This window comes from Ailuropoda melanoleuca, chromosome 8, assembly GCF_002007445.2.
Source record: "Ailuropoda melanoleuca isolate Jingjing chromosome 8, ASM200744v2, whole genome shotgun sequence".
NCBI lineage: Eukaryota > Metazoa > Chordata > Mammalia > Carnivora > Ursidae > Ailuropoda > Ailuropoda melanoleuca.
The window spans coordinates 55,809,426-55,835,311 of NC_048225.1; the positions used below are offsets into that span (position 1 = coordinate 55,809,426).

Sequence of the window (25,886 nt, forward strand, 5' to 3'; positions counted from 1 at the left end):
CACTGGCACCAGCCCCGGAGCTGCTCTCCTCCTTCCTTCTTCCTCCCCAGCTGCTCCCCTCTCTCGGCCTTGGGCTCCTCAGGATGGCTCTCACCCAGCCCCTTGTCCTGTGCCTGCAGCCCCCAAACCATGCTCATTCCCAGGTCCCATCCTTGTGTGCCTTGTACTTCAGCTTTTCTGACCCCATCTACCGTAACTCCCCCTGAAAACTCACTGTGCCCTTGGAGCTCAAGGCCATTCCACAGCAGAATATTCTGCATCCTTGCCCTCTGCTACTAATATTCTCTTCATCTTCTTGCTCTGCAACGTGATTTTGGTCTGGAGATCCTGCTTTCTTTGAAATCCTCTCAAGAGGTAGTTGCTTGCTGTCCTACAGCCCTCGCAGCACTGGGCCTGGAGCTGTGTTACATGTTCTCCTTGTTCCTCATTGCTAATCCCAAGTGCCCTCGCATCCATAATAGGAAGAGACGAGACTATCCACATCCCCTCTGTATGCAGGCGTCTCTGCCCTCCTCCCCATGCTTAGAAGATTTTAGCCCCTCGATCACTCTAACACTCCAGCATCGTTCTTGGGGAATTCCATATCCACACTGATGATATTCCAGTGCCCTGGATTCGTAGGTTCCTCGATACTCTTTGTCGGTGAACTTGCCTTCCGTTCTGTCTAATCCATTCGCTTCCGTGGTTGCATTCTAGACTTTGTCCTTACAAGGACTTTAGTCTCGCCACAATTTCAATTTTAGATTTTCCATTCTCTGACTACACCTCTTTCCTAACCCAGATTTTCTAAAATACACTTTTTTTAAAGATTTTATTTATTTGACAGAGATAGAGACAGCCAGCGAGAGAGGGAACACAAGCAGGGGGAGTGGGAGAGGAAGAAGCAGGCTCATAGCAGAGGAGCCTGATGTGGGGTTCGATCCCATAACGCCGGGATCACGCCCTGAGCCGAAGGCAGACGCTTAACCGCTGTGCCACCCAGGCGCCCCAACCCAGATTTTCTAGAACACAGAGCTGACTTGAGGCAAAACATGTGTTGATGCTTTTTTTGGAAAGACGCAGGAGCGAGGAAAAAGGAATAATCAGAGAAGTCAAGAGAACACGTACAAGGTAGTGCTGTACTGAGCTGGCACCATCTTTACAGGCGTGCTGACCAGGATTGCTTACAGGACCCTTCCAGAGAAGCCATATGGAACCACAGCAACTAAAAACAATCGGGGGGGGGTGGCATTTATCTGTGGGTGCCTTCCCTCATTGGCCAGAATCCTCCGCATGGGACAGTAATTCCTTCCCATCTGCAGGTTGCGTATTTGACCCCTCTGGGAAGTGAGTGGGGAGCCAGAGCACCCAAGGGTCCAGTTGGGTCAGACCTGGTGCAGGAGCTGCTGTGGCTCCCATGGCAGTGGACGTGACAGAAGTTGTGCTGACACCTGCTCCTGAACCCCACGGGGAGCCTAAGACAACCAGAGCTGGGAGATACAGTGGTCAGGGCTGTGACTACTGGAATGGAATAGGCCATCCCTACGGCCAGTCTGGCCAGAAAATACGGCAAGTGGCTTAGGTCCTGGGGCGAGGACTGGGCAAGTCAGGCTGAGGACATCTGGGGTGAAATAAACTGGCTCTTGTACCATCCATTATGCCACTTAGATCTGTTCTTACCCATTTATATCTGGATCTCGTGTGGGGAAAAATAATGCTGTCACTTTTTCCCCAAGAGAGAAGTGTAAATCTAATTCTTCAAACTGATGGCCCCTTGCATCTCTTTAAAAAGGGACTATAAGACCAACTTAAATCCCTTTATTACAGCTGGTCCCAGGGCCATAATTGATACTCATCTTCCTGCTCTAACAACCATTCTAGGTTTCCCTCACTCTCAACCAGCACTTTTGCTGGTCTGGGTTACTTGCCTGGTGGGATGAGCCAGACCTTCAGCCCCCTCACCTTGCTCTTGCCAGGCGATGGTGGCAATTGCCCATTCAGAGTTACTGAGTAAGGGACAGGTGGGGCTGGGCAGGGAGAGAGACGTAGGGGGCCATGGGATCAGGCTCCCAAAATTCAAAATGTGGGAGATGAAACCAGAGATAAGGGAACAAAACAGACCACCCTGCCCTAGGTGTCAGAGGCGAGGTTTCGTTTTAACAGCTACTTGTGACCAACCAAGAATTACTGGACCCTAAAAGGGAAGTAAGCCATTGAAGGTGTTACCACTAGTCCTTACTCAATGGTGTTATCAATAGAGATGTGGGAAAGATTTAAATTCCCTGGTTAGCTTTCTATAAAAGACCATCCCTAAAAGCCCTTGGTGGCAACCCTGTTGGGACCCCATCACTCCTGAAAGCTTTTTCTGTATCCTTGCTTAATACAAGGATTTACTCACTCTCCTTCATCCACGAGACTCCTCTCCCATGAGACAAGAACCTAGCTCTCCCACATCATTACCACTGGGCAGAGACACAGCCGGACTTGCCCCCGTGATTCCCTTGAATTGCAGACATGCTCCTTTATCCATTGTGAAGTAGCAATCCTTGCTATTCATGTGAATCAGGGTCGACTACCCCTGGCACTATAGAAATATCTTTGTCTGTTGGTCCGTTGGCGCGTGGAGCCCATAGTGAGCAAACCACAGTCGTAGCCTCCAGTTACCCGGTAGAAGCACGCACACATACACGCAGGCAGGAATAGGAACTTGTAGGAGCCTACGATAACGGAACAGGAAACATGAATTCTACGAGTGGGTGTGGGTCATTAGGAATAATAGTGATCAGGGACAATCCTACTGCAACCACCTTGTAGTTGCCCAGAGCTATGGATTCCACCTATTGAGGAAACAAAACCACCTTCCTCCCTGGCATTGTTATAGTAATGCATTCCTGAGGAAATTGCAAGGATTAGAGCTTGAAAGATAGAGTAGTTATTCCTACCACAATCCCGTCTAATTTGTCCTTTTGGCAGATGCAAAAGCTTGATGGATTCTGGAGAGTGACTATGGATTATTGTATACGTAATCAGCTAGCGAATCCAATTACAGCTGCAACCTGGATGTGGTATCTTTATTTTAGCAAACCTATCTAGCTCTTTTCAGCCCCAAAGCAATCTGTCTCCAAGGTGGCATGACAGCTGTATTATTTCACTTTTTCTCATGGCTGTGTCAGCCTCTGGCTTTCTGGAATAAATATAGCCAGAGGAGGCCTCTGTCATCTTGATAACCCACAGTTAATCATGCTGGTCCATTACATTGATGATATTATGCTAACTGGGCCTGCTGAGCAGGAAGTAGTAAGCATTCCAGATACTTGGTAGAACAGGTGCCTTTCAGAGGACGGGAGGTCAACTCAATGAAAATTCAGGGACCTGACACGTGGATGAAGTTTCTAGGGGTCCAGTTGCCTGGGGCATGTTGAAATATAGCTATTAAAATGAGAAGCAGGTTGCTTCATCTTGAATTGACCACCCTGGCTACAGAGGCACAGAGCTTGATGATAAGCCTGTTTGGATTTTGGAGGCAACATAGGTACTACCCGGGAGCATGTTGCTCCAACCCATTTACCAAGTAGTCCGCAGGATTGCTAGTTTTGAGTGGGGCCTGGGGCCAGGAAAGCCTTGGCAGCAGGCGTAAATTGTTTAAGCTAGGGCTTGAGACCCAGCGGACCCAATGGTGTGGGAAGTGTCTGTAGCAATAGGGAGAGCCTCTGCCAAAACCCAGATAAGATAATCACAGTGCAGACCCTTAGGGGATTGAAGCAAAACTATACCCTTTTCTGCTGGCTGTCCTCCATTTGAAAAGCAGATCTTAACTTGCCCCTGGGTTCTGGTAGAGATTAAATATCAGAAACTGACACATTATGTGACCATGCAAACAGACTCCTGCTTGAGGGGGGATGCTGTCAGCACAAAATGAGTTTGTAATCACAAAGAACTGTCAGCTGTGGTAATGGCTAAAATCAGAGGTAAGCTAAGGTGAAGTGATATAGGACACCGTAGGCTCTGATACAGTTACTCCTTGCACCGCTGAGACCCCTTTGTATTCCACAGTAAATCCATTCCGTTAAAAATGGTAGCCAGCTGCAACCTCTGTAAAATAAAAAGTTAATTAAAATAAAAGTTAAATATAAAATATAAATGTACAATAAATGAATATGAAAATATAAATATAAATAAATATAAATAAAATAATAAAATTAAAATTTAATATACAAGGATTACCAAAACAAGCTACAATCCCACTAGTTGCAACTAGATGTAAAGAGCCAGACAGGTAAGAGGGCAGATGGAGAGAGAATTTGGAGCAGGGAAGTGGGAAGGCAGGTAAGAGGGGTCTTGGAGCTCTGCAGAACAGGCAGTGTAGTCGTATGTCAAAAATCTCACTTCCCCAGTGCAGCTTGTTCTCCAGGGCTCCAAGACCCCTTTTACCTAGGCTCCCCCTTCCCTGCTCCCAAATCCCTCTCCCTCTGCCCTCTTACACCTCTGGCTCTTTACAGCTAGTTCAAGAGAGAGAAACCACTTCCTGCCTTCTGACTCAAGGAAGTAACAGAATCCAGTACAGCCATCACAACGTTCAGATATGAAGTCTACACACAGACCGCCACTGGGGAGAGTGATGGACGGGAAGATTCTCAGGAAGAGCAGTTTAGTGGAATGGAAGAGGACACAGATGGCATGCGTGTGGTGAGAGAGCAGATGCGGACTCCTTGAGAAGCTCAACCGAGCAGGACCTCTGGCAGAGATCATCCCCCACAAGAGCAGTGACCCAGGTCTCGACACTCTCATTGCCCCCTGGACCTACCACCCTGCTCCCTAAGTATCCAATTCCTCCACTAAACTCAGGATAGGATTTGCTTCTGCTCCATGCCTTATCCCCTCCTGCCCTCCGGCAGTCAGCATAGCAGCTGGCACAGAGCTCATGGAATGATCAATACGTGAGTGAATGAATAATGTTACGCGTGGTGGTAGTCATGGTGATACACTGCTCAGGTCCCCCTTCAAGGAAGGACTTGCTGCCCAGATGCAGAGAACGTGGTCAGGATGCAGACATGGCTGTCCGCTCTTTCAGGATCTGCCTAAGCAGCCCTCCCCAGTGACTGAGTGAGCCATTCCAGCCAGACACAGGATACCGACATGCAATATTCCAGAGTAACTCCAGGTTGGCCAAGACTTGGGCAGGTCAGTAGAGCAGTTCAGTTTCTTCCTCCGCCTAACCCTGCTCCCTCCTTCCACTCCCCTATCTTTACAGATGTGGATCCTGTGGAAAAAAAAAACCAAAATTCAGACTCAGTTTTTAAGATCTTACTGACTTTATTCAACGATTCATGAATCAGACGGCATCCAATCTGGCATGTGGAAAGGAGCTCTGAGAAACTGTATGAAATGGGAGACTTTTAAAGGCAGAAGGGAACAGGAACAGGAAGTTACACTAGGCAAGAAAACGGATTGGTCACTGCAAGGTTACTTTCAATAGGGGATGGGGGGATTCATCTGGCAGATTACCTCCAGCGATTCCTGATTGGCTGGTTTAAGATTCCATTTCTGGGGGAGCCAAAACTCTAATTAAGTCTCAGTTTGGTGACATGGGCGTAGCATAAACAAGTTTGTTTTGAGCCTGTTGTCTTATTTTTCACATTCCCTGATAACCGTCTGGTACCCCAAACTCCATCTCTGGCTCCTGCTTCCAGAGAAGCCATTTTGTGACAGGAGTTAAAGGAGCTCTCGCTCCAACATCCAAACAAGACAAATACGAGATTGGGGGGAAGGCGCAGCCAAGCAGATCTAGGCCAGAGTCCACCCTCCTTAGTATCAAAAATACGTGCTCTAGAATTTCATCTGTTCCTTTGTCTTTTTAAGATTTTGTTCTATCAGCTTTCTAGTTAAGTCATAGAGTGAAGAATGTCAGATAAATGAGAAGGGGTTTGCATTGTGCCTGTGAGTCAGAGAGCTCAGAGCCCCTTCGAGCTTGGTGAAGTGATGGTGGTCATTTCACCAGTTGTCAAGGAATCGCTGACGCTTCTGGGAATTCCTTCCTGCTGGGGGTTTTTCCTCCTCGCTTTCAGGTGCTGTGCCTTCGGTTCAGTTATGCAGGAGGACACCCTCACACCCCAGCTCGGAGCATGTCCTACTGACTCAGCACCGTGTTGATGATCCTTTGTTCTTCTCTTCCTCCAAACCTCAGGCACACTCCAGAAGTGTCTATTACATGTACCCCTCTTATTTCCTGTGAGCTAGGATTTCGTAGTGGTTAAGAGTCCGGGCTTCGGATGCAGACCATTCGAGACCCAGTTTTGCCATTTACAAGCTGGGGGACACTGGTGAAATCACCCCCCCACACACACATTTTGGTTTTTTTCCCTGTAAAATGGAGATGATATCGTCCTCCCAGGATTGCCGGCAGAGTTAAGCAAGTTAATATAGCATAAGCCCCCAAAGTAGAGTCTTGCCCATTGGAGCAGTCTGTAAACACACACACACACACACACTGATTGGCACATGTGTAGAGGGAGGGCCACCACCCAGAGACACAGCTTTCAGTCCTGAGGCTCCCCCCAACTCTACCCCAGGCTGCTCCCTAGCTGTGCTGAGCTGGAGGGATGGAAAGTGGCTCTGATGCCGCGTCATTCTCATCTATTAACCCTATCAACAGGACCAGAATCAACAAAAACCAGAGTGGAGAGCTCCTCTGCGACCTGAATGATCACTTTATGATCCCCAAAGCCTTCCTTTGCTCCTCCCTAGTCGCCAGGCTGCAGAAATAAGCATTATGGAAGGAAGAAAGGGAAGGAAGGAAGGAAGACAGGTGAAAGGGAGGCAGGGACTGAGCGACGGAGAGAGGAGCAGAGCGTTAGGTTTGGTGCCCAGGAGAGGCTCACAGAGCAAAATCTTAATGGTGGGAAAGAGGAGAAGTAGTGGAGTCATTTAGTTCTGGGTTTATTTTTTTTTAATATATATTTTGTTTATTTATTATGTCAGAGAGAGAAAGTGCACAAGCAGGGGGAAACAACAGACAGAAGGAGAAGCAGGCTCCCCACTGAGCAAGGAGCCCTACACAGGACTTGATCGCAGGACCCGGGACCCAGGGATCATGACCTGAGTCAAAGGCAAACGCCCAACAAACTGAGCCATCCAGGTGTCCCTAGTTGTGGGTTTACTGTACTTGCTGAGAGAACCTAGTAAGTTGCTTTAACCTCTCTGGTTATGAAATAAAGCCTCATTTCTCACCTCTTAGCCTCTCCTACTCTATGCTTCAGCCACACTGAACACACAGTTCCTCAAACACACATTGATAAAAAGAAGTATTGCCCCTGTGAATTTCCAGAGTGTTCCTTTCGCAGTGACCCATTCTCCAAGGGCCCTGCCAGCTAGCTATAATATTCCCTTTTATCTAGTCAACTGTGGCTCTTCCTGCAGAGCTCAGCTCAGATGTCTCTTCCTTTAGGAAGCCTTCCCTGGCCACCCAGCCTGCTGTGGGCTCCCGGGATAACCTGAATTGTCTCAGTTGGAGTACTTTGCGCTCTGCAATGATGTCTGCGGACTGCCTGCTGTCCGGAGCTCCGAGCCTTGTGTGTGACTGTGGTTTCAGTGCCTGGCACTTCACAGATGTTCTAGAAATGAGGTTCAATATTACTGAAACTTTGCTTTAAAGGGTTGGACAGGGGCGCCTGGGCATCACAACGGTTAAGCGTCTACCTTCGGCTCAGGGCGTGATCCCGGCATTATGGGATCGAGCCCCACATCAGGCTCCTCTGCTATGAGCCTGCTTCTTCCTCTCCCACTCCCCCTGCTTGTGTTCCCTCTCTCGCTGGCTGTCTCTATCTCTGTCGAATAAATAAATCTTTTTAAAAAAAAAGGGTTGGACAAATGCACAGGGTAGGCATTAACAAGTATGTATTGGAAGGAAGGGACTGGGGTGGAGTGGAATGGTGAAAATTCTTCCTGGTTTTAATGATATTTAGCAGCACTATCTTAAAAGTCCACAAGATGTCAGTGTTTCCACATGAGAAGTGATGCGGCCGTCTGAAACTAAATGTACTCCCGCTACCTGATACTGGAAGTAAATGTAAAGTGAATATTGATATAGAAATAAGAGAAATTGGTTGATTGATTGGTTGATTTGATTGAACAGGCAGTATACGCACATGGTACAAAATTCAAAAGCTGTGTGCAACGGAAAGTAAACCCTCCTTCCAGCTCTACTTCTCTTCTTACCCGCCCCCCCCGCCCGTCCACCCCAAGGGCAACTGTTTTTATTACCCTTCCATAGATATCCTAAGTATTTAAGCACATAAATGTACATATCTAATTTTTCAGTAACACCAATGGTTGTATACAACTGTTCAGTGCCTTGATTTTTTTTTTCTACTTCAAGTATCTCAGAGTGTTCCATATTAAAAGAGATAAGCTTTACTCCATTAAAGAAATAATATTGCATAGTTTTGCTGTNCCGCCCCCCACCCGCCGCTCCATTTCGTCCACCCCAAGGGCAACTGTTTTTATTACCCTTCCATAGATATCCTAAGTATTTAAGCACATAAATGTACATATCTAATTTTTCAGTAACACCAATGGTTGTATACAACTGTTCAGTGCCTTGATTTTTTTTTTCTACTTCAAGTATCTCAGAGTGTTCCATATTAAAAGAGATAAGCTTTACTCCATTAAAGAAATAATATTGCATAGTTTTGCTGTACCTTAATGTATTTAATCAAACTATTGATGGATATTCAGCCAGTTTCCAGTGAGGACTGTTTGGGATATTTCTCTTGCCTCTCGCTATTTCAAATAGCCCAAAACATTCCTCATTTTACACATGGCAAGTCTATCTATATTTTAAATTCCGATGTTTGATATTGTGGTCAGCTAGCCCTTTGTTGAGGTTGTGCCCATTTACATTCCTACGAACAATGTGTCTTTTTCTTCACAAACTTGCCACAGGTATTATATATATAATATGCTTAACTATATGTATATACTTAATATATATGCTTAAAATATATTTGAAGATATATATATATGCCAATCTGATAGGTGAACCACGTCTTATAGTTTGGGTTTTTTTATTTTAAGTTACCTCTACACCCACCATGGGGCTCGAACTCATAAGCCCGAGATCAAGAGTTGCATGCTCCGCTGACTGAGCCAGCCAGGCACCTCTTATGTTACAGTTTTTATTTTATTTTTTAATTTGTATTTCATTTCTTTATTAGCGAGAGAGAGAGTGTGGGTGAGAGCGCTGGGGGTGGGGGTGGGGGAGAGAGAGACTCCTTAGGCAGGCTTCATAGTCTGGGTGTGGGGCTCTATTCCACAACCCTGGGATCATGGCCTGAGCCAAAATCAAGAGTCCGACACTTAACCAACTAAGCCACCCAGGTGCCCCTTATCTTATAGTTTTTAAAAACACTTTGTTGAGGTGTAATTGACATGCAATAAACTGCACATGTTTAAAGTATAAATTTGATGAATTTTTATATTTGTGACCTTGTGAACCATCACCACAGCCAATATAATAAACATATCCATCATCCCCAAAGGTTTCCTTATATCCTTTTGTAATCCTTCTCCCCCCACACCTCCCTTCCCACCCACCCCCATACAACCCCTGGTCTGCTTTGTGTACTATAAATTAGATTTTATTTTCTAGACTCTTATACAAATGGGATAATACAGCATGCGGTCTTTTTTCTTTCTTTCTCTCTTCCTTCCTTCCTTCCTTTTTAAAGATTTTATTTATTTATTTGACAGAGAGAAAAAGAGAGAATGAGAGAGAGCACAAGCAGGGGGAGCTTCAGAGGAAGAGGGAGAAACAGACTCCCTGCTAAGCAGGGAGCCTTACTCAGCGGGATCCCAGGACCCTGGGATCATGCCTGAGCCAAAGGCAGCTGCTTAACCTGCTGAGCCACCCAGGTACCCCTGCAGTCTTTTTTCTTAATCTCACTTCTATCACTCAGCATAATTATTTTGAGATTTATCCATGTCATTTCATCTATCAGTAGTTGATTCCTTTCTATTGCTAAGCAGTAGTATTCCACTGTATGGATCCACTACAATTTGTTTATACATTCTTGTTTCAATAGACATTTAGGTTGCTTCTTTTTGCTTGTAGCAGATTTAAAAAAAAAAAACTAATCACCTGTTTTTGTTATTGTTTTAAAGATTTTATTTTTAAGTAATCTGTACAGCCAATGTGTGGCTCAAACTCACAGCCCTGAGACCAAGAGTCACATCCTCCTCCAACTGAGCCAGCCAGGTGCCCGGGGTTGTTTCCAGCTTTTAACTATCACGAATAAAATATTCATGACCAAGTCTTTGTATGGACATCAGTTTCTCTTTCTCTTGGGTAAATACCTAGAAGTGGAATGGCTGCATCATATGGTAGCTATATGTTTAATTTTTAAGGAAACCACCAAACTGTTTTCCAAAGAAATTCCGTCATTTTACATTCATTCCCATTAGCAGCTCACTACATTCTCACCAGTATTTGGTAGGGTCAGTCTTTTTAATTTTAGACATTCTAGTAGATATGCAGTGGTTATTTACTGTGGTTTTTATTTTCATTTTCCTAATGAATAGTGGTAATGGTATTGAGGGTCTTTTTGTGTGTTTATTTTATTTCACTTTGGTGAAGTGTCTATTCATATATTTTTCCTGTGTTAAAAATTGGGTCATTTTCTTATTACTCTATTGAGTTTTGAGAATCCTTTTTATTTGGTGCAAGTCTTTTATTGTATATATGATTTACAAATATTTTCTCCCCTTTATGGTTTCTCTGTTCACTCACTCTCTCCCTCTTTAAGATTTATTTATTTTAGAGAGAGAGAGAGTGCAAGCAAGGGAAAGGGCAGAGGGGGAGAGAGAATCCTAAAGCAGACTTCCCACTGAGTATGGAGACCCATGATGCTAGATCCCAGGACCCTGAGACCATGACCTGAGCAGAAATCAAGAGTCAGCTGCTTAACTGACTGAGCTACCCAGGTAGCCCTCTGTTCATTCTCTTAACAGTGGCTTTTGAAGAGCGAAAGTTCTTAATTTTGACAAAGTCAAATTTTATCTTTTTTTAATGGATGTTTTGGTATTGTAGCTAAGAAGACTTTGCCTCACTGAATGTCAGAAAGGTTTTCTTTGTTGTTTTCTTCTAGAAGTTTTAGACTTTAGGTTTTACGTTTAGGTCTATAATCCATTTCGAGATGATTTTTGTTTATGGTGTAAGATACGGATCAATATAGCTTTAATTTGTACATGTCTTATCATGGGTATAGTTGAGCATATTTTCATATGTTAAAATACAACTTGTATTTTTTTTCTTGTGAGCTCTTTGGTCAAGTCCTTTGCTTGAGGTTACTAAGTTTGGATATGCAGTTCATGGAAGTGGAAGGTGAAATCTGGCACACCATTCAGGCCTCTTTTTCTAATTCATCCTGAGACGGTTCTTTACTTTGCACAAAGGCACAGTATAAGCCAGCACAGGCATTGCCCTTGTCCATTTGTTTCTTGTGTGGTAGCCTTTGGATATTTTATAGGAGTTTTCTGTATTACTTAGCCCTTCATCACTGTGGTTACAGATACGTTTTTTTCCCGTATTGTCATTTTTTCGCTGTGTATATTTTTCACTGTGTATATTTCACTATCAGAATTACTATTTTTGTAGAGACAAATATATCTATCTTTTCTATTGTGGGTTCTGAATTTTGTGTCACACCCAGAAAGCTTCCCTACTCCGGTTACTTAATTACTTTATCTTTTTTTCTCCTTCAACCCTGCCTTACCTCCCTCGTGGATGTTGTGAAAATCAAATGAGGGAATCAATGGGTAAGTGCTTTGAGAATTACGCAGCGATTGCAAGTTACTCAGTAAACTGAAGGGTGCCGGAAAGCGCCTGAAGTAGGAGGGGTTGAGCACTGCACACTCATACCATCTTGTGACCCACCTGATAATGGGACGTCAGAGATTGCCCTTCTGGCTGAGACCAGCCCTAAGTTGGGAAGCACAAGTATTCTAAGAATACAGGGAGGGTGAAGCTGCTATAGTGAGTAGAGTGGTTAATAAGACAAGATGTTCTGGGAATCTCTTAAAATAGGAAGGTCAAAATGCTTTTGCTATCGAGTACTTTAAGAAGTCATTCGTCCATTTAGTAGCTGTTTACTGAGTGCCTTACTAAAGGATCGGAAATGAGGAACTCCATCTCTGCCCTCCAGAAGTTTAGAGTAGGGTGCTCACTTTGGCAGCCCATATACTAAAATTGGAACACCACAGAGAAGATTAGCATGGCCCCTGCCCAAGGATGACACACAAATCCGTTAAATGTTCCATATTTTTAAGAATGAAATCTTGCCATCTGCAACAACATGGATGGGGTTAGGGAGTATTATGCTAAGCGGAATTAAGTCAGTTAGAGAAAGACAAATACCATATGATTTCACTCATATGTGGAATTTAGGAAACAAAACAAATAAACAAAAGGGGGATAAAAAGAGAGAGGGAGGCAAACCAAGAAACAGACTCTTAACTGTAGAGAACAAACTGATGGCTACCAGAGGGGAGGTGGGTGGGGTGAAATAGGTGATGTGGACCAAGAAGGGCACTTGCTGTGATGAGCACCAGTGTTGTAGGAAGTGTTGAATCACTATGTTGTACACCTGAAACTAATATTACACTGTATGTTAACCGACTGGAATTTAAATTAAAACTGAAAAGTTTAGAGTAGGGAATCCAATGCACCCTTAATGCAGGGAAAACAATGTTAGCTGCCATTTCTGGAAGATCTAATGTGAGCTAGGGACGTTGGTGGTCTACATATTATCTCATTTAATACAAGCAATCCTCTTGAAGGTAGATAGTATTATCTTTTATAATAATGAGGAAATTAACAATGAGAAAGGTAAGGAAATTTGTCCAAGGTCACACATATAGTAAATGCAAGAGTCAAAATTGAAATCCAGGTCTGCCTGCACTCCAAAGCTTATATTCATTTCCCCCATGATAATAAGGCGGGAGTAATCCTTTTACCAAAGGAATATTTATTGAGCAGCTCTTTATTGTTCCGGACATTGTTCTGAGGGCTAGTAATGTAAGAGAGAAAAAACAAAGTCCCTGTTTTGTGGGGCTCATATTCTATTAGAGAAAGACAATAAACATAACAAATTTTCAGTATGTCAGGTGGTAAGTACTGTGAAGAAAAATCAGGCAAGATAGGAAGGATGTGGGAAAGAGAATTGCTATTATAAATAAAATCGTCAGAGAAGGCTCTGATAATACGAAGTTTGAGCAGAGACCTAAAGGAAGGGCAGAAGTAAGAGATGGGACTGGCATAAAAGAAGAGCTTCCTCCTTTGCCTGCTTGTGGGTTCAGTCTGAAAAAGGGAAGAAATGGGGGTGCAGATTTTGGGCTCCAAGTTAGAAGACGTGAGCTTTATTTATTGATTGATTAGCAATTTTTTCCCCACCTCGGAGCTGAAATTCCCTTTGCTGTAGACAGGAATAACATTCGTTGCCCAGCTTCCCCGTATGCAGCTATCACGAGATACGATGCGACAACCCACGCGAAAACCCTTTGAAAATAACACGAGAGAACGCAAGACTAGGAGACAGCTCTTCAACCGAAAGGAAGTCTGTGTAGGAAAATAAAGAGAATTGCTATTACAGGTGTACTGGTTACCCTAGACATCTTTTTTGAAAAGCTATCCCAGGCTAAAAAGAGAAATAGGCTAAAAGAAATAAGCATACGTTTCATAACAGGCGTCTGCTGAAGATCCCTGTTTCACTTGCAGTAGTCAGAAACTGCGTCGCATATTTTAACTAAACTTGGCAGGAAACTCTGGGATTCGTACCTTAATTCTGATCTCCGCGTTCCACCCAGACATTTCGGCTCTTCCCACGCCCCCTCACCCGAACTCCATTTCCCAACATGCACCAGGGTCCTTAAAGTCGGCTGTCATTGTGACGCGAGTTCCATAGCTTTCTGGGAAATGTAGTTTATTTGTTCTCCAGCTGCGGAAAAAAATCTAAGGCTGTGGACTACCACTCCCGTGAAGTAATGCGGAATTCCACCGCGTTCGCGGCGTCTTCGAACGCGCCGCGGCAGCCATGTTGGACGCGGCCAGCACAGGGGCCGGCACCAGGGGGTTATCGAAGCAGCTGTCATGATGCTGGGGTCCCTGGTGTTGAGGAGAACAGCGCCGGCGCCGCGGCTCCTCCTTCAGCTGCTTAGGTCTCCATCGCTCCGATGTCATGGAAGTGCCTCCAGCCAGAGTGTGACCACCGCGGGCCGCGGGGAGCCGCAGTGGCTGAGGGCGGCCGTCGGGGGGCGCCCTGAAACATCGCCGGTCTTCCTCCCCCGAGAAGGGGCAGCCACCTGGGGGCGCCAGGGAGGACGCACCGAGACCCAGTGCCTCGTAGACGCAACATGGGGACGCCTTCCTAGCCCAGAAGAAACACTCCCAGGACAGGACAGCTGGAACGGGGTCCCCAGCAGGGCCGGACTGAGCATGTGGGCCCTGGCCACGGCGCTGGTGGTTCACTGTTACAGCAAGAGCCCGTCCAACAAGGGTGATTATCGGGGCAGTCTGGGTTGTCTGGGTTCCAGGAAGACAGAGGTGGGAGGAGTGACCTGACTCCGTATCTTTGGAGGGCGGGAGTTGCTTATAGATTTAGACTAGCAGAGCTTCAGTCCTGGAGGGGACTCAGACATCGTCTGGTTACTGGGGCAGGGTGGTGAACTGGAGAGCTCAGTGCCTCTGAGTTGTATAACTTCCTATTGTAAGTCAACTCCCTTCTTTGGGCATTACTTTGTCCATCTGTACAATGGAAACATTGAATGAGACATCTAAAATTAGAGCATGGTCCTTTTATGCCCTAATATTCTGCCTGGCCCAATTCCTCTCTTAAGAGGTCTTCAGGAAACTGCCGTGTGTTCTAATGGCAACTACTAGATAGTTTAGAGAAGTTTCTCCCTGAAAGGTGGCCTAGGAAAGGAAGTAGAGACTTGGTTTCAGTACCACATTTGCCATTGCTCACCCCTTGCTCCTCTCTGGTTTCAGGTTCCCCCCTTACACAATAAAGAATGATTTCTCAGTACTCTTACAGTGCTGTTATTTTGAATCTTGGAGCTCAGCAGTCTGAGTCTGCCCATCAGATGCCTAGAGGTTTTGTTGTCTCTGGTCTCAGATGTGAGGTGATTTGCCAAGCCAGGCATTTGGCAGGAGAAGAAAAACAAGGAAGTTGGATCCTTAGAGACCCAAAGCAACCATGGGGGCCGGCCGACCCAGGTTGGCATCTCACCTGGGTGCAAGGAGTTGAGCAGGGACTGGGAGAGCAGGCAGCCAGACTTCTGGCCTACATGAGTCCAACCACTCAGGTTCTCAGTAGTTCCTCTGGGGGAAAGGCTGGAAACATGGTGTTCATAGGTTCCATGCAACCCAAGCTCTGAGACTTGGGAGCAAGAGTGGGGACTGCCTTGAGCTAAGTTTATTAAGCAGGATGTAGCCAACTGTAAAGGAGGGGTCCTGGATTGGAAGTAAGGACTTCTGGGATCTTGTTCTGGTTCTACCTTTAACTCCCATTGTGACTTTGGACTCTTGCTTCTCATCCTCATTGGCCCTGTTTGCTCATCTACAAAATGAAGATGTTGAAATAGAGACTCTAAGGGCTCTTCTAGCTTAGGCATGCTATAATTATATAATTTTGAGCATTTTTTGAATACCCTCTGTGAGCCCAATTTTGGGAGGTGTGGAACTCTTAACAGCACAAGTCATTTAAGGAGACAGTGCAGGCAGTTATGCCTATGGGTCCGGTGAGTGGTCTGACAATGCATTGTTGGGGGATTGGAGGGCCAGCAGGGTCAGGAAAGCATTCCTGGAAGACTGGAGACCCCTGGAGGATGGGGAATTTGAACTTGATGAGTTCTGTAGGATGAGGCAAGAGATGAAAAGGAAAATGACATTGTGAACTCCATGAAAGCAAAGAATGCAGCTTGTCTTTTTTTTTTTTTAGGTTGATACAAGTTCCTTTCCCTAATACTTTCACATTGTCCGGTGTAACATAGGAATTTATTTTTTTAGGTACTCTGTAGATGTGTCTTGAGTTGGATTGTATTGCATGCAGAGGCTTCATGGATATGGGAGTCACAGGTCGACATGGTGTGTGCAGGGGCTAGCAGGGCAGCCAGCCTGATTGGAGCACAGGGGGTCTGGATGACAGACAAGAGGGTTTATGGAGGGTTTGGAATTTCTCCTATGGGCAGTGGAGAGCATGGAAAGTGGGCAGGGAATGTCCTGAGGCTAGTATGCTTAGATGAATTGGGGGAGGTGTCCAGGGTCTTGCCTTAGAGGTTCCTGGGGACTCCAATCTGGACTTTGTCTACTTTCTAAAGTAAGTAATGACCACAACCATGATCACTTCCAACCTTCAGACTTTTCTAGCCGATGCTGTCCCCTGATTTGGAGTTACAAGCTCAGGCCCTCCGTACTGTGCGGTAGAAACTGTACCTTGTGGGAGCCAGGAGGCCCTGATTCTCAGCTCCTTTTCGTTCCCCCTGTGACCTTGCAGAAGCCACTTCTTTCTGCAGAGTGGGTGAGGAGTGGATACAGTGATCTCTGAGGAAGCTTTCTTCCCCTTCCCACTGAGGGCTGCCTGAGCATCCCTGGATGTGTGCTTGGAGAACCATGGGGGAAGATAACCAGGAAAGACCTCTCCCTGGAGTCTAGGGTGGCAAGTGGGGTGAAGACACTAATATTTGAACCACAGATCTGGTTTGCATATGCATGACAAGGTGGCTTTCTTATCCCTGCTCTACAGATAAGGAAACTGAGGCTCAGGAGGTTAGATGAGTTGGCCAGGTTATACAGCAAGTAAGTGGCAGAATTGGGGTGGGAGCCCAGGTCTATCTGTCTCCATATCCTGCTCTTTCTACCCTACTGCAATGTCTCCTCTCATGTTTTTCTGGGTGAGTCTCTTGGCTGGACTGAGAACTCCCTGAGGCACAGCTGGGTGTGAGTCTCTGCAGTGTTCAACAATGGAGCTCAGAACCATGCTGGGCACGTAGGGCTCCATGACTCTGAAAAAGTCTTGCCTCTACTATTTAGTTTTCTGGAGTCACGCAGTTTTTCTTTGTGGCCACAAGGTGGTGCCAAAAGCCTGCAGGCTGCTCAGGCCTGGCCCGGCTTAGCATTGCTTTTCTGCTAGGTGATTGCTAAGGGTTTGCAACTCCTCTGCTTTGGGTCTTCCTTTGCTGAGCTTGGTACCGAGGATTTGGCAGATTTTTCAATCATCATTTCATCTCCTTGGCATCCTTGTGAGGCTTTCCAGGGCAAGGATTATTGCATCTACTTTATAGTCATGGAAGCTGGAGTTGAGAGGGAAAGGGGTAGCCCAGGGAGTAGGGAGCAGATGGTTGGGCCTCCTGGCTCCTGGTCAAGGCTCTTAACTGAGGAGCCCACACCCCTGCCTGCTCCCCTGTGCAGGGTTGCTGACTTGTGACATGAGATTCAAAACTAGGCCGAGAAATCGGAGTTGGGGGAGAAAGTGGGACAAGGTAGGGGAATGGTTAATAACAATGACAGCCATGTGAAACATATTAGTCCGAGCTTTCCAGTTAATGAAGAGTGAAGGGATTCACGTATCACGCATTTGCCGTAGGTAGCACATAATTGCTAGCACTTTGCCTGTATGGTAAGAGTTACGTGTTTGGGCTCTATAATGGATGTGGAAGACAGGTTAACAGCGGCTACCACATAAGCAGGAGATGATTAGCTTTCTCTTTATATACCTTGGAATCGTTTCCCTCATTAAAGCCCATGTTTCTTTCCTCTTTTTTTGGGGGGGGTGATTTATTTTTTTATTTTAGCGGGGAGGGGCAGAGGGAGAGGGAGAGGGAGAGAAAAACCCAAGCCAGCTCCACACTTAGCGTGGAGCCCAACACGGGGCTCGATCTCAGGACCCTGAAATCAGAACTCTAGCCGAAACCAAGAGTCAGACGATTAACTGACTGTACCACCCAGGCACCCCAAAGCCCACGTTTCTGAAGTGTTTCCATTTCCATTGTTTTATTGGACCTTCCATGCAGCTAGCTCTGAGGGTAGGTCCTGGCCAGGGATCTGACCAGTGTCCCCTTTCTTTTCAGATGCCGCCCTGATGGAAGCTGCTCGTGCCAACAATGTCCAAGAAGTCAGCAGGTGAGTGTCGGTCCCCAGGACTTGCTCTCCCCAACAAGAGGGCCTGAGCTGGGTGAACCCCTTCCTCCAGTGATGACTGCTTTGGAGGAGATCCTCACACTCATCTGGGGAGTGAACCCTGTAATTTCCCTATAGTCATAGTCACCTGGGCTCCCTTGGCCCAGGTCAACCCTTAGATTTTTTAAGGTAGGGAGTCAGCCCTGTGTCTCCTTTTTTCTTGACCCCAAACATCTCTGGATCCTTCCACTGTTTTGTTCTTAGCAGGGCATGGTTTAGAGTCCCCTCCAAGTCCCCTGTGTGTTCCTTACTAAATCTTCCAATTTGTTCTTATATGTTCGTGGAACTGGTGATGTGTTATTGTTTGTTGCCTGGATGGGGTACAGATGGGCACCCATGGAAAGGTTTGGGGATTTGAGAAGGAGCTGGAAGAAGCCTTTCTGCCAGGTCTTCTGGGGCTAGAAAGGTTTTCCTTTTTTTAAATGAAATTAATTTATTTGACAGGGAGGGAGAGAGAAAGAGTACACAAGCAGGGGGAGCAGCAGAGGGAGAGGGAGAAGTAGGCTCCCTGCTGAGCAGGGAGCCCGATGTGGGGCTCGACCCCAGGATCATGACCCAAGCTGAAGGCAGACGCTTAACCGACTAAGCCACCCAGGTGCCCCCTGGAAAGGTCTTCCTAAAGGGCTGGGGTGCACATGCTGCGCTCCTGCTCAGGGGGTGACTGCATTCTTCCAGCCTGCCTGGCTCAGTTGGGCCCCATAGGACCACTGGCAGGTTGGATCTGAGGTTTGTTCTTGCGCAGGGACAGGACTCAGGTCTGGGCAGTCTGTGTCCAGGATAGATGCTCAGACCAGGGCCGACACAAGGCTTCAGTATGGGGCAGTTGGTTAGGGGTAGAGGTTTTATCCTTGGTTAAACTAGTGACCTGCACTGGGCCTCATCTTGGCCTTTTTTGGCCCTTTGTATAAAGTGAGGTGGCCATAGGCTACCCCCCTTCCCTGCTGCCATGTCGCCATTTTAGATGGGAAGTCCTGTGTTTTGGGTGGCTGCCCCTGCATCCAGGGCCACACTCTTGGTGCTCCTCCTGAACATATAACGAAGTGTTGAAAGACAGCTGCAGCCCCCACCAAGACTTACGGCTTTGATTCCCTTTCATTTTATCTGCAGCATTATTATTGATTCTCAAGGGTGCTTTTGAGTATTAATGTTCAAGGCTTAGTTTTTAATAAACCACTTTTGGAAGTATGGGCTGGGAGTTGTTTCGTAGCCAAATAAATATGATGGAGCAATAGTTTAATAAACATGCGATGATGCATCTTAAAAACCAAGCACAGATGTCAGCTTGTTGTTATAAGAGCCATTCATAACTGCCAGCTGTGCGTGACATCTTCATTTCCCCAGAAACAGCTGAGCCTTCTTTCCTTCTGCTGCAGTAGGAGGGAGTGAGGGGGCAAAACTGGCTGTGCCCCCTCCTCTCAGGCCTTTGCTGACCCTCAGATCACCTGTCAGTGATTGGTCAGCCCTCCTCCTGAGGACTGCCAGGCTGCTGCTTTCCTCTGGCAACCCAGTTTAGGTGGTGTATTTGCAGAGCAGCAATGCTGTGAATCCACTTTTCCAGCACCCAGGGGAGGCTGTTTACCCTATTCCATTAAGCCCCTGAGTGTTGATTATTTTAGCTCTTTCAAATACACGTTTTTCTACTAGCAATTAATTCTTGTCAAAAGAATGCAGAAAGTGATTGAATTTCTGGTGTGTGTGATGCAAAACATCCCTTCTTGCCTGTGTGGATAGCATTTGTAAGGGCCTTTCATGTGTGTCTCCAGTCTCTAGCTGCTTTTCTCCTGCCTCCGGTTGTCTCATCTCTTTTGGTCATGATGACTCAGAGTCTCCTTTCACCCCTTGTAAGGGAGTCAGATGAGCAAGGCACAGAGCCTGACTTTCAGCACGGCAATCTTACCCCTCCTCTTCTTACCTCCTGCGTCCCCCTACGCCTATGAAGCAAAGAGTAGGGAACAATCTGAGCAAAGGCAGGTGACAGGAGGTGCTGGCTGGCTGCTGCGCCTAGTGTCACCTTGGTGCTGCTGAGGTGGTCCTTGAGCAGCGCTGCAGGTTATGGGGAAAGAGGGCAGGTGGTTTGAGAGAAACCAGTGTGCAAGCCTTTGAATTCCTGTGGTAAGGAGTCTTAAATTCTTATCCTATAAGCAGTGGGGAGACGTGGAAGGTTTTGGAGCAGGGGAATGACCCAATTAGGATCATTCAGAAGAGTGAAGAATAAACAAGTGGGGAGAGGCTGTTTCAATAAGACAAATTCGGGGTGATAAAGGCCTGAATTAGGACCTCCTTCCCTCCTCCTCACCCAAAAGAGTTCCTGCTTGTGAATGAATGGGTGGGCCTCTGCTGGAGGGCCCTGGAGATGGAGGGTGACCCAGGCTCTGGTCTCAAGGAAACAGACATGGAACATATCAATTACAGTTTTTCCTGCTAACAGAGCTAGGCCTAGAGGTAGAAGTGGGGAGAGCCTGACGATTCTTGCTAGAAGAACAGTTCTTTTGAATTCCTACAGTGGGTCTTTATTCAGCTTTTCTATGCTCTAGGCTCTGCATAGGTGCTTCATGCTGCTCTTAGGTTCTTCCTGTGTTTTCTGTTTTTAGCTCCGCCCAACAGACCTGCCTATAGCAGGATAGAGTCCCATTCTCAGTTTTTAAAAACTACTTCAACATTGTGTATACGTGGTTAGGTCACCAGGTATATGATCAGTATGGTCTGCGGTATCAGTATTTGGAATAAAACTCATATCTGGTGGATAATACTGCCCTTTACCGTTCTTTCCCGATAGCCCTCTCTGAGGATGTGTGCTCCGTGTGTCTCTGCCTTGATGTCCCCCAACCTTCCTTAGCCCTAGAGCCTTGGGAAAGCTCTGGATAGTGAAGGGCAGCAGCCTGAGGTTCTTCTCAGAGGGGAAGTCCTCCTCTTTAAGGACACTCTGGAACCTGAAGTTCCTAGGTCCTGGGTATGAGCCTTCTACACAGACCACCCCTCTATATTCAGTGCTCATTACCCTCTGCTTAAATTCTTCCAGACTCAGCTCAAGTGCTACAGCCCTTATGAAGCCTTCCTTGACTCCTTCCACCTGGCTGAGATCGCCCCTTCCTTTGCCCCACATCTCCCTTCTGGTCTAGGAGGGTATGAAAGTCATCTGAAAAGGGCCATGCTGGCCTGCAGCAGGAGAATGATCCTTTTCTAGAAGAGAAGCTGGAGGTTGGGTGAGAGAACTAGGGCTGTCAGGACTAGGGAGGCGCTCAGTCCATGAACAGGAAAAGCGGCAAGGTTCACTGCTGCCCAAATTAGGAATCCTTGTAGACAGCCTTATGAGACGATCAAGCCAACAGCTCTGGACAGTCACTCTGATGTGGGGGCACTGTTGTCCTGCTTTATGTGGTGCTTGCTAACTGTGTGTGTTGTGAGCCCGCCTGGCTAGAGGGGCAGGGCAGGATCTGCCACTCGCCACGTTCTGTTCTTGATATTAAGAAGGTTGTGAGCTAGACTTCACCTTAAACCACTGGATTGTGTGCCTCCCCATGGCAGGGACAGGTGTGTTTCCCCACATCTCATACTCTATTCCCCAGCACAACAGAACTTGGGGAAAGTTACTCTTTACTGACTTTTCAGCACACTTGAAGCAGGCAGTCCAGAGTTTTATTTCCATACTTCCATTGTCTGTATTAGAGGAAGGCTGGGTCCCTTCCTCTTCCCTTCCTTCTCTCTTCTTTTCTCCCTGTGTGGCAGCCATTTCCCTTCTCCTCCCCCAAGGCACTTAAACCTTGTTAGTGTGTTTAGGTCTGACTCCTCAGGAGTGGAAGTCCTGTCCTGGGGCCCCTGTCCCACCTGTCAGCATCATGAGCATCTGGCCCTACTCCAGGGCTCAGCCCATGCCCAAGCCTGGCTCCTGGATTCAGGAACCACTCACCCGAAACCTAGGGCATAGGGCAGACTGAAGGCACATCTGTCCAGGCTTGGGCTGAGCCATGTGAGGAGCTGTCAGGGCTGGGAGAAGTGAGGCCGCCTATTCTCCTGGTGAAGATCACATTTCCTTCAGAACAAACTTGAGTGAAAGACAACACCCCTACCCATTTCCCTTCTCCCAGCAGGGAGTTGGGCCTCTCTGCTGAGTGCATAACTCCGTTCTTCAGCCCAAACGTTCTCTAATGGAGGAACCCTGGTGATATAAATCTTAAACCTCAGATTGCCTGCCTTTTCCAAGATTTATTTGGTCATTGGACAGAATTTACGGAGGGGCGCCTGGGTGGTGCAGTCGTTAAGCGTCTGCCTTCGGATCTGGGTGTGATCCCAGCATTCCGGGATCGAGTCCCACATCGGGCTCCTCTGCTGGGAAGCCTGCTTCTTTCTCTCCCACTCCCCTGCTGTGTTCCCTCTCTCGCTGGCTGTCTCCCTGTCAAATAAATAAATAAAATCTTTAGGGGCGCCTGGGTGGCACAGTAGGGGCGCCTGGGTGGCACAGCGGTTAAGCGTCTGCCTTCGGCTCAGGGTGTGATCCCGGCGTTATGGGATCAAGCCCCACATCAGGCTCCTCTGCTATGAGCCTGCTTCTTCCTCTCCCACTCCCCCTGCTTGTGTTTCCTCTCTCGCTGGCTGTCTCGATCTCTGTCAAATAAATAAATAAAATCTTTAAAAAAAAAAATTTACGGAGCACCTGTCATGCTGGGTCCTATGCTTGGCACAGGGTACACCTGACCAGGCATGATTCCTGCCCTTAATGCAGGAGACTGGGGAAGACTGTGGGACCAGAGAAAGCATCCTAGAGGAAATGGCTTTATATATTAGTAGGGCTTAGGAAACAGGAGAAGGAGAAGGCATTCCAGGCAAAGGGGGCCGCATGAGTGGTAGCACTGAGGCAAGAAACAGCCTAGGGTATGTATGGTATGGAGGGGGAATTATATATTGTTTGGTGTTGCTTAATTACAGTTTGAGGTCAGGAGGAACTGGAGAGAGGGAGGGACCTGGCCATGGAGGGCCTTGTCCATTTGTCCCTCAGCCATTCATCTGTCCAGCCTGTCTTCTGGGTCTAGCCCTGAGCTGAATTTGTGTTGGTGGCAACACCATGAAGAAGGAGAAGCAATCCCTGCCCTGGAGCTGCTTACTAACTCCCTTCCTAAGGGAGGATGGGGCATGTGAGTCAAAACTGAGAACCAGCAAAACTAAGGCACATGTTATATGTTGCCTGACTTCTATGAGCTTAGGTATCATGGAGATAATACCTATAACCCATAAAGTTGAGTATTTATTAACGACAGAAATAATACTTCATTTGACCAAGGTCTGTGAGTGCTTATTAGGAGCTAGGCATTGGGCTGAATGCTGGAAATGCAGTGGTGAACAAGATTGACACAGTCCCTGCCCTCTTGGTACTTACAGTCTAATTGGGAGCCAGTGACTAATTATGCAGACAAAATTTGGTAGTTCAAAATGAAGTGTAGCTTGTCTTTCCAACAAATGGTGCTGGGACAACTGGATATCCACGTGTAAATAATGCCGTTGGAGCCCTGCCTCACCCATACACCAAAATTATCTCAAAATGCAATATAGACCTAAATTGAGAGCTAAAATTGCAAAACTCTTGAAACAGGAGTAAATCTTTGTGATCTTGGGTTAGGCAAAGCCATCTTAGATATAGCATCAGAAACACAAGAAAACAGGGAAAAAGATAAGTTGGACTTCATCAAAACTGAAAACTTTATGTTCAAAGGACACCTTCAAGAAAGTGAAGAAGACTCTCCCACAGAGTGGGAGAACATATTTGCAAATCATATATCTGATAAGAGATTTGTACCAAGAATAATATATAAAGAACTCTTCAACTGATCAATAAAAAGATAACTGAATTTAAAAATGGACAAGGAATCTGAATAGATATTTGTCTAAAGAAGATATTCAAATAAGCATACATGATACTCAATATGCACACATAAAGATGCTTAACATCATTAGTCAGTAGGGAAATGCTAAAACCACAGTGAGATACCACTTCACACCTATTAGGATGGTTGTAAGCAGAAAGATAATAGCAAGTGTTTGTCGGATGTGGAGAAATTGGAACCCTCACATATTGCTGATGGGGATGTGAAATGGTGGAACTACTTTGGAAGAGGGTTGGCATTTCCTCAGTATGTTAAACATAGAGTTACCTATGACCCAGCAAGTCTACGCCTAGGTACATAACCCAGAGAAAAGAAGACATGAACATGAATGTTCATAGCATTGTTATTCTTAATACCCCAAAGAGGAAAACAACCCCAAAGTTCATAAGTGGTTGAATGGATAAATAAAAATATGATATAGCTACAGACAGAAGATTATTCATCAGTACAAAGGAATGAAGTATTGCTATTTGCCCCAACATCAGTGAACCTTGAAAGCATTATGCTAACTGAAAGAAGTCAGACAAAAAAACCACATATCATGATTCAATTTATATAAAGTATCCAGAGTAGACAAATCCAGAGAGACAGAAAATAGATTAGTCAGTTATTGCCAAGGACTGGAGAGGTTGGTGTTGGGAGGGAATAGAGAGTGACTGCTAATGGGCCCAGAGTTTCTTTTGGAAATGATGAAACTGTTCTGGAGTTAGTAGTCAAGATTGTACAACTCTGAATATTACTAAAAACGAGAGTTGTACACTTTTAATGGGTGGATTATATGGTATGTTAATTATATCTTCAAACTTGTTTAAAAAGGGAAGTACAAGGCACTTGGGAATCTAACCTTGGATCTAGGAGGGGTGGAGGAGAGGGTATGTATCAGTAGGGGAAAGCACTGGAGTACATGAGAGTGAAGTGAGCTCTGAAGGCTGAAGAGAAAGGTGAAATTACGTTCAGCTGGAGGGAACAGTTGGTGGAAGGCCCTAAGTCAAGAACAGATGTGAAAAAATCAAGCAACTGAGAGAAGGTCAATCTGACTGGACTCTAGAGAGCAAGGGCACAGTGACATGAACTGCAGCTGGAGAGTTAAGCAAGGACCATACTGCACTGGGTCTGTAGGCCATGGTGGTGATCTTTATTTTTCCTAAGATCGCTGAGCAACCACTAAAGAATTTTAAGCCCGTGTGCACGCTTGTGTGTGTGTGTGTTTGCGTGTGAGAGAGAGAGAGAGAGAGACCTGGTGACATACATGATCTAGATCTGTAATTGTAAAAAAATCTGTCTAGTTTCTCCATGGAGAATAGATCGATAGAGAGCCATGGTGGATGCAGGGAGACTGTTTGAAAGCGACTGGAGTAGTCTAGAAGAGAGGTTGATGGCAGGTGATGTCTTGGACTAAGATGTCAGCAGAGATGGAGGAAGTAAGCTAGACAGGACTTGGTGGTGGTTAGAGCAGTATGGGTGCCTGATACGTTGTACATACTAATAAATGAATGTTGAATGAATGAACAGAATTGGATATCACTGATTAGGGAGAAGAAGGTGTTAAGAATGGATTTCAGCTGTGTAGATGCTGTTCACTGAGATGAAAGTGCTAGAGGAGAACTGGGTTGGGGGAAAAGATTATGAACTCGGTTTTAAACATGCTAAATTTAACATGCTAGTGAGATACTCAAGTGAAGATGTCAACTAGGCAGTTGAATGTATGTGTCATTCTGACTATTGCTGCTGTATATACCACGTTGCCTCTCAAAAAAGAATCTCAATGAGCACTAGAGATTGTTGGGTTGTTTTTGTTTTTAAGA

At 46.1% G+C, this 25,886-nt stretch overlaps 1 protein-coding gene, 2 long non-coding RNA genes and 1 other non-coding gene across 7 annotated transcripts in view; 3 read left to right on the top strand and 1 right to left on the bottom strand.

The window, feature by feature from the left end:
* The window catches only part of LOC109490885, a 35,712-nt gene extending 25,947 nt beyond the window's left edge, over positions 1-9,765 (top strand). The window contains exon 8 of the long non-coding RNA XR_002144229.2: positions 9,727-9,765. This is a non-coding gene — a long non-coding RNA (uncharacterized LOC109490885). The remainder of the gene's footprint in view (positions 1-9,726) is intronic.
* Positions 1,208-13,861, bottom strand: LOC109490886. Its single transcript, XR_002144230.2, has 3 exons — positions 13,808-13,861; positions 5,116-5,239; positions 1,208-4,071 (listed from the first exon to the last, which is right to left on the bottom strand). It is a non-coding gene; the product is annotated as an uncharacterized LOC109490886 (long non-coding RNA).
* Positions 12,191-12,297, top strand: LOC117803662. Its single transcript, XR_004627599.1, has one exon. It is a non-coding gene; the product is annotated as a U6 spliceosomal RNA (small nuclear RNA).
* A 178-nt stretch (positions 13,862-14,039) lies between the features above and the next one.
* CLPB (caseinolytic mitochondrial matrix peptidase chaperone subunit B) overlaps positions 14,040-25,886 on the top strand; it is a 141,652-nt gene continuing 129,805 nt past the window's right edge. For 2 of the 4 annotated variants that reach the window (XM_019807892.2, XM_034666401.1), the window contains exons 1-2: positions 14,040-14,525; positions 18,097-18,148. In XM_019807892.2, coding sequence (XP_019663451.1) covers positions 14,120-14,525; positions 18,097-18,148 — 458 coding nt within the window. In that variant the 5' untranslated portion in view covers positions 14,040-14,119. The remainder of the gene's footprint in view (positions 14,526-18,096; positions 18,149-25,886) is intronic. The other 2 variants (XM_002927141.4, XM_034666402.1) reach the window with 1 other exon arrangement.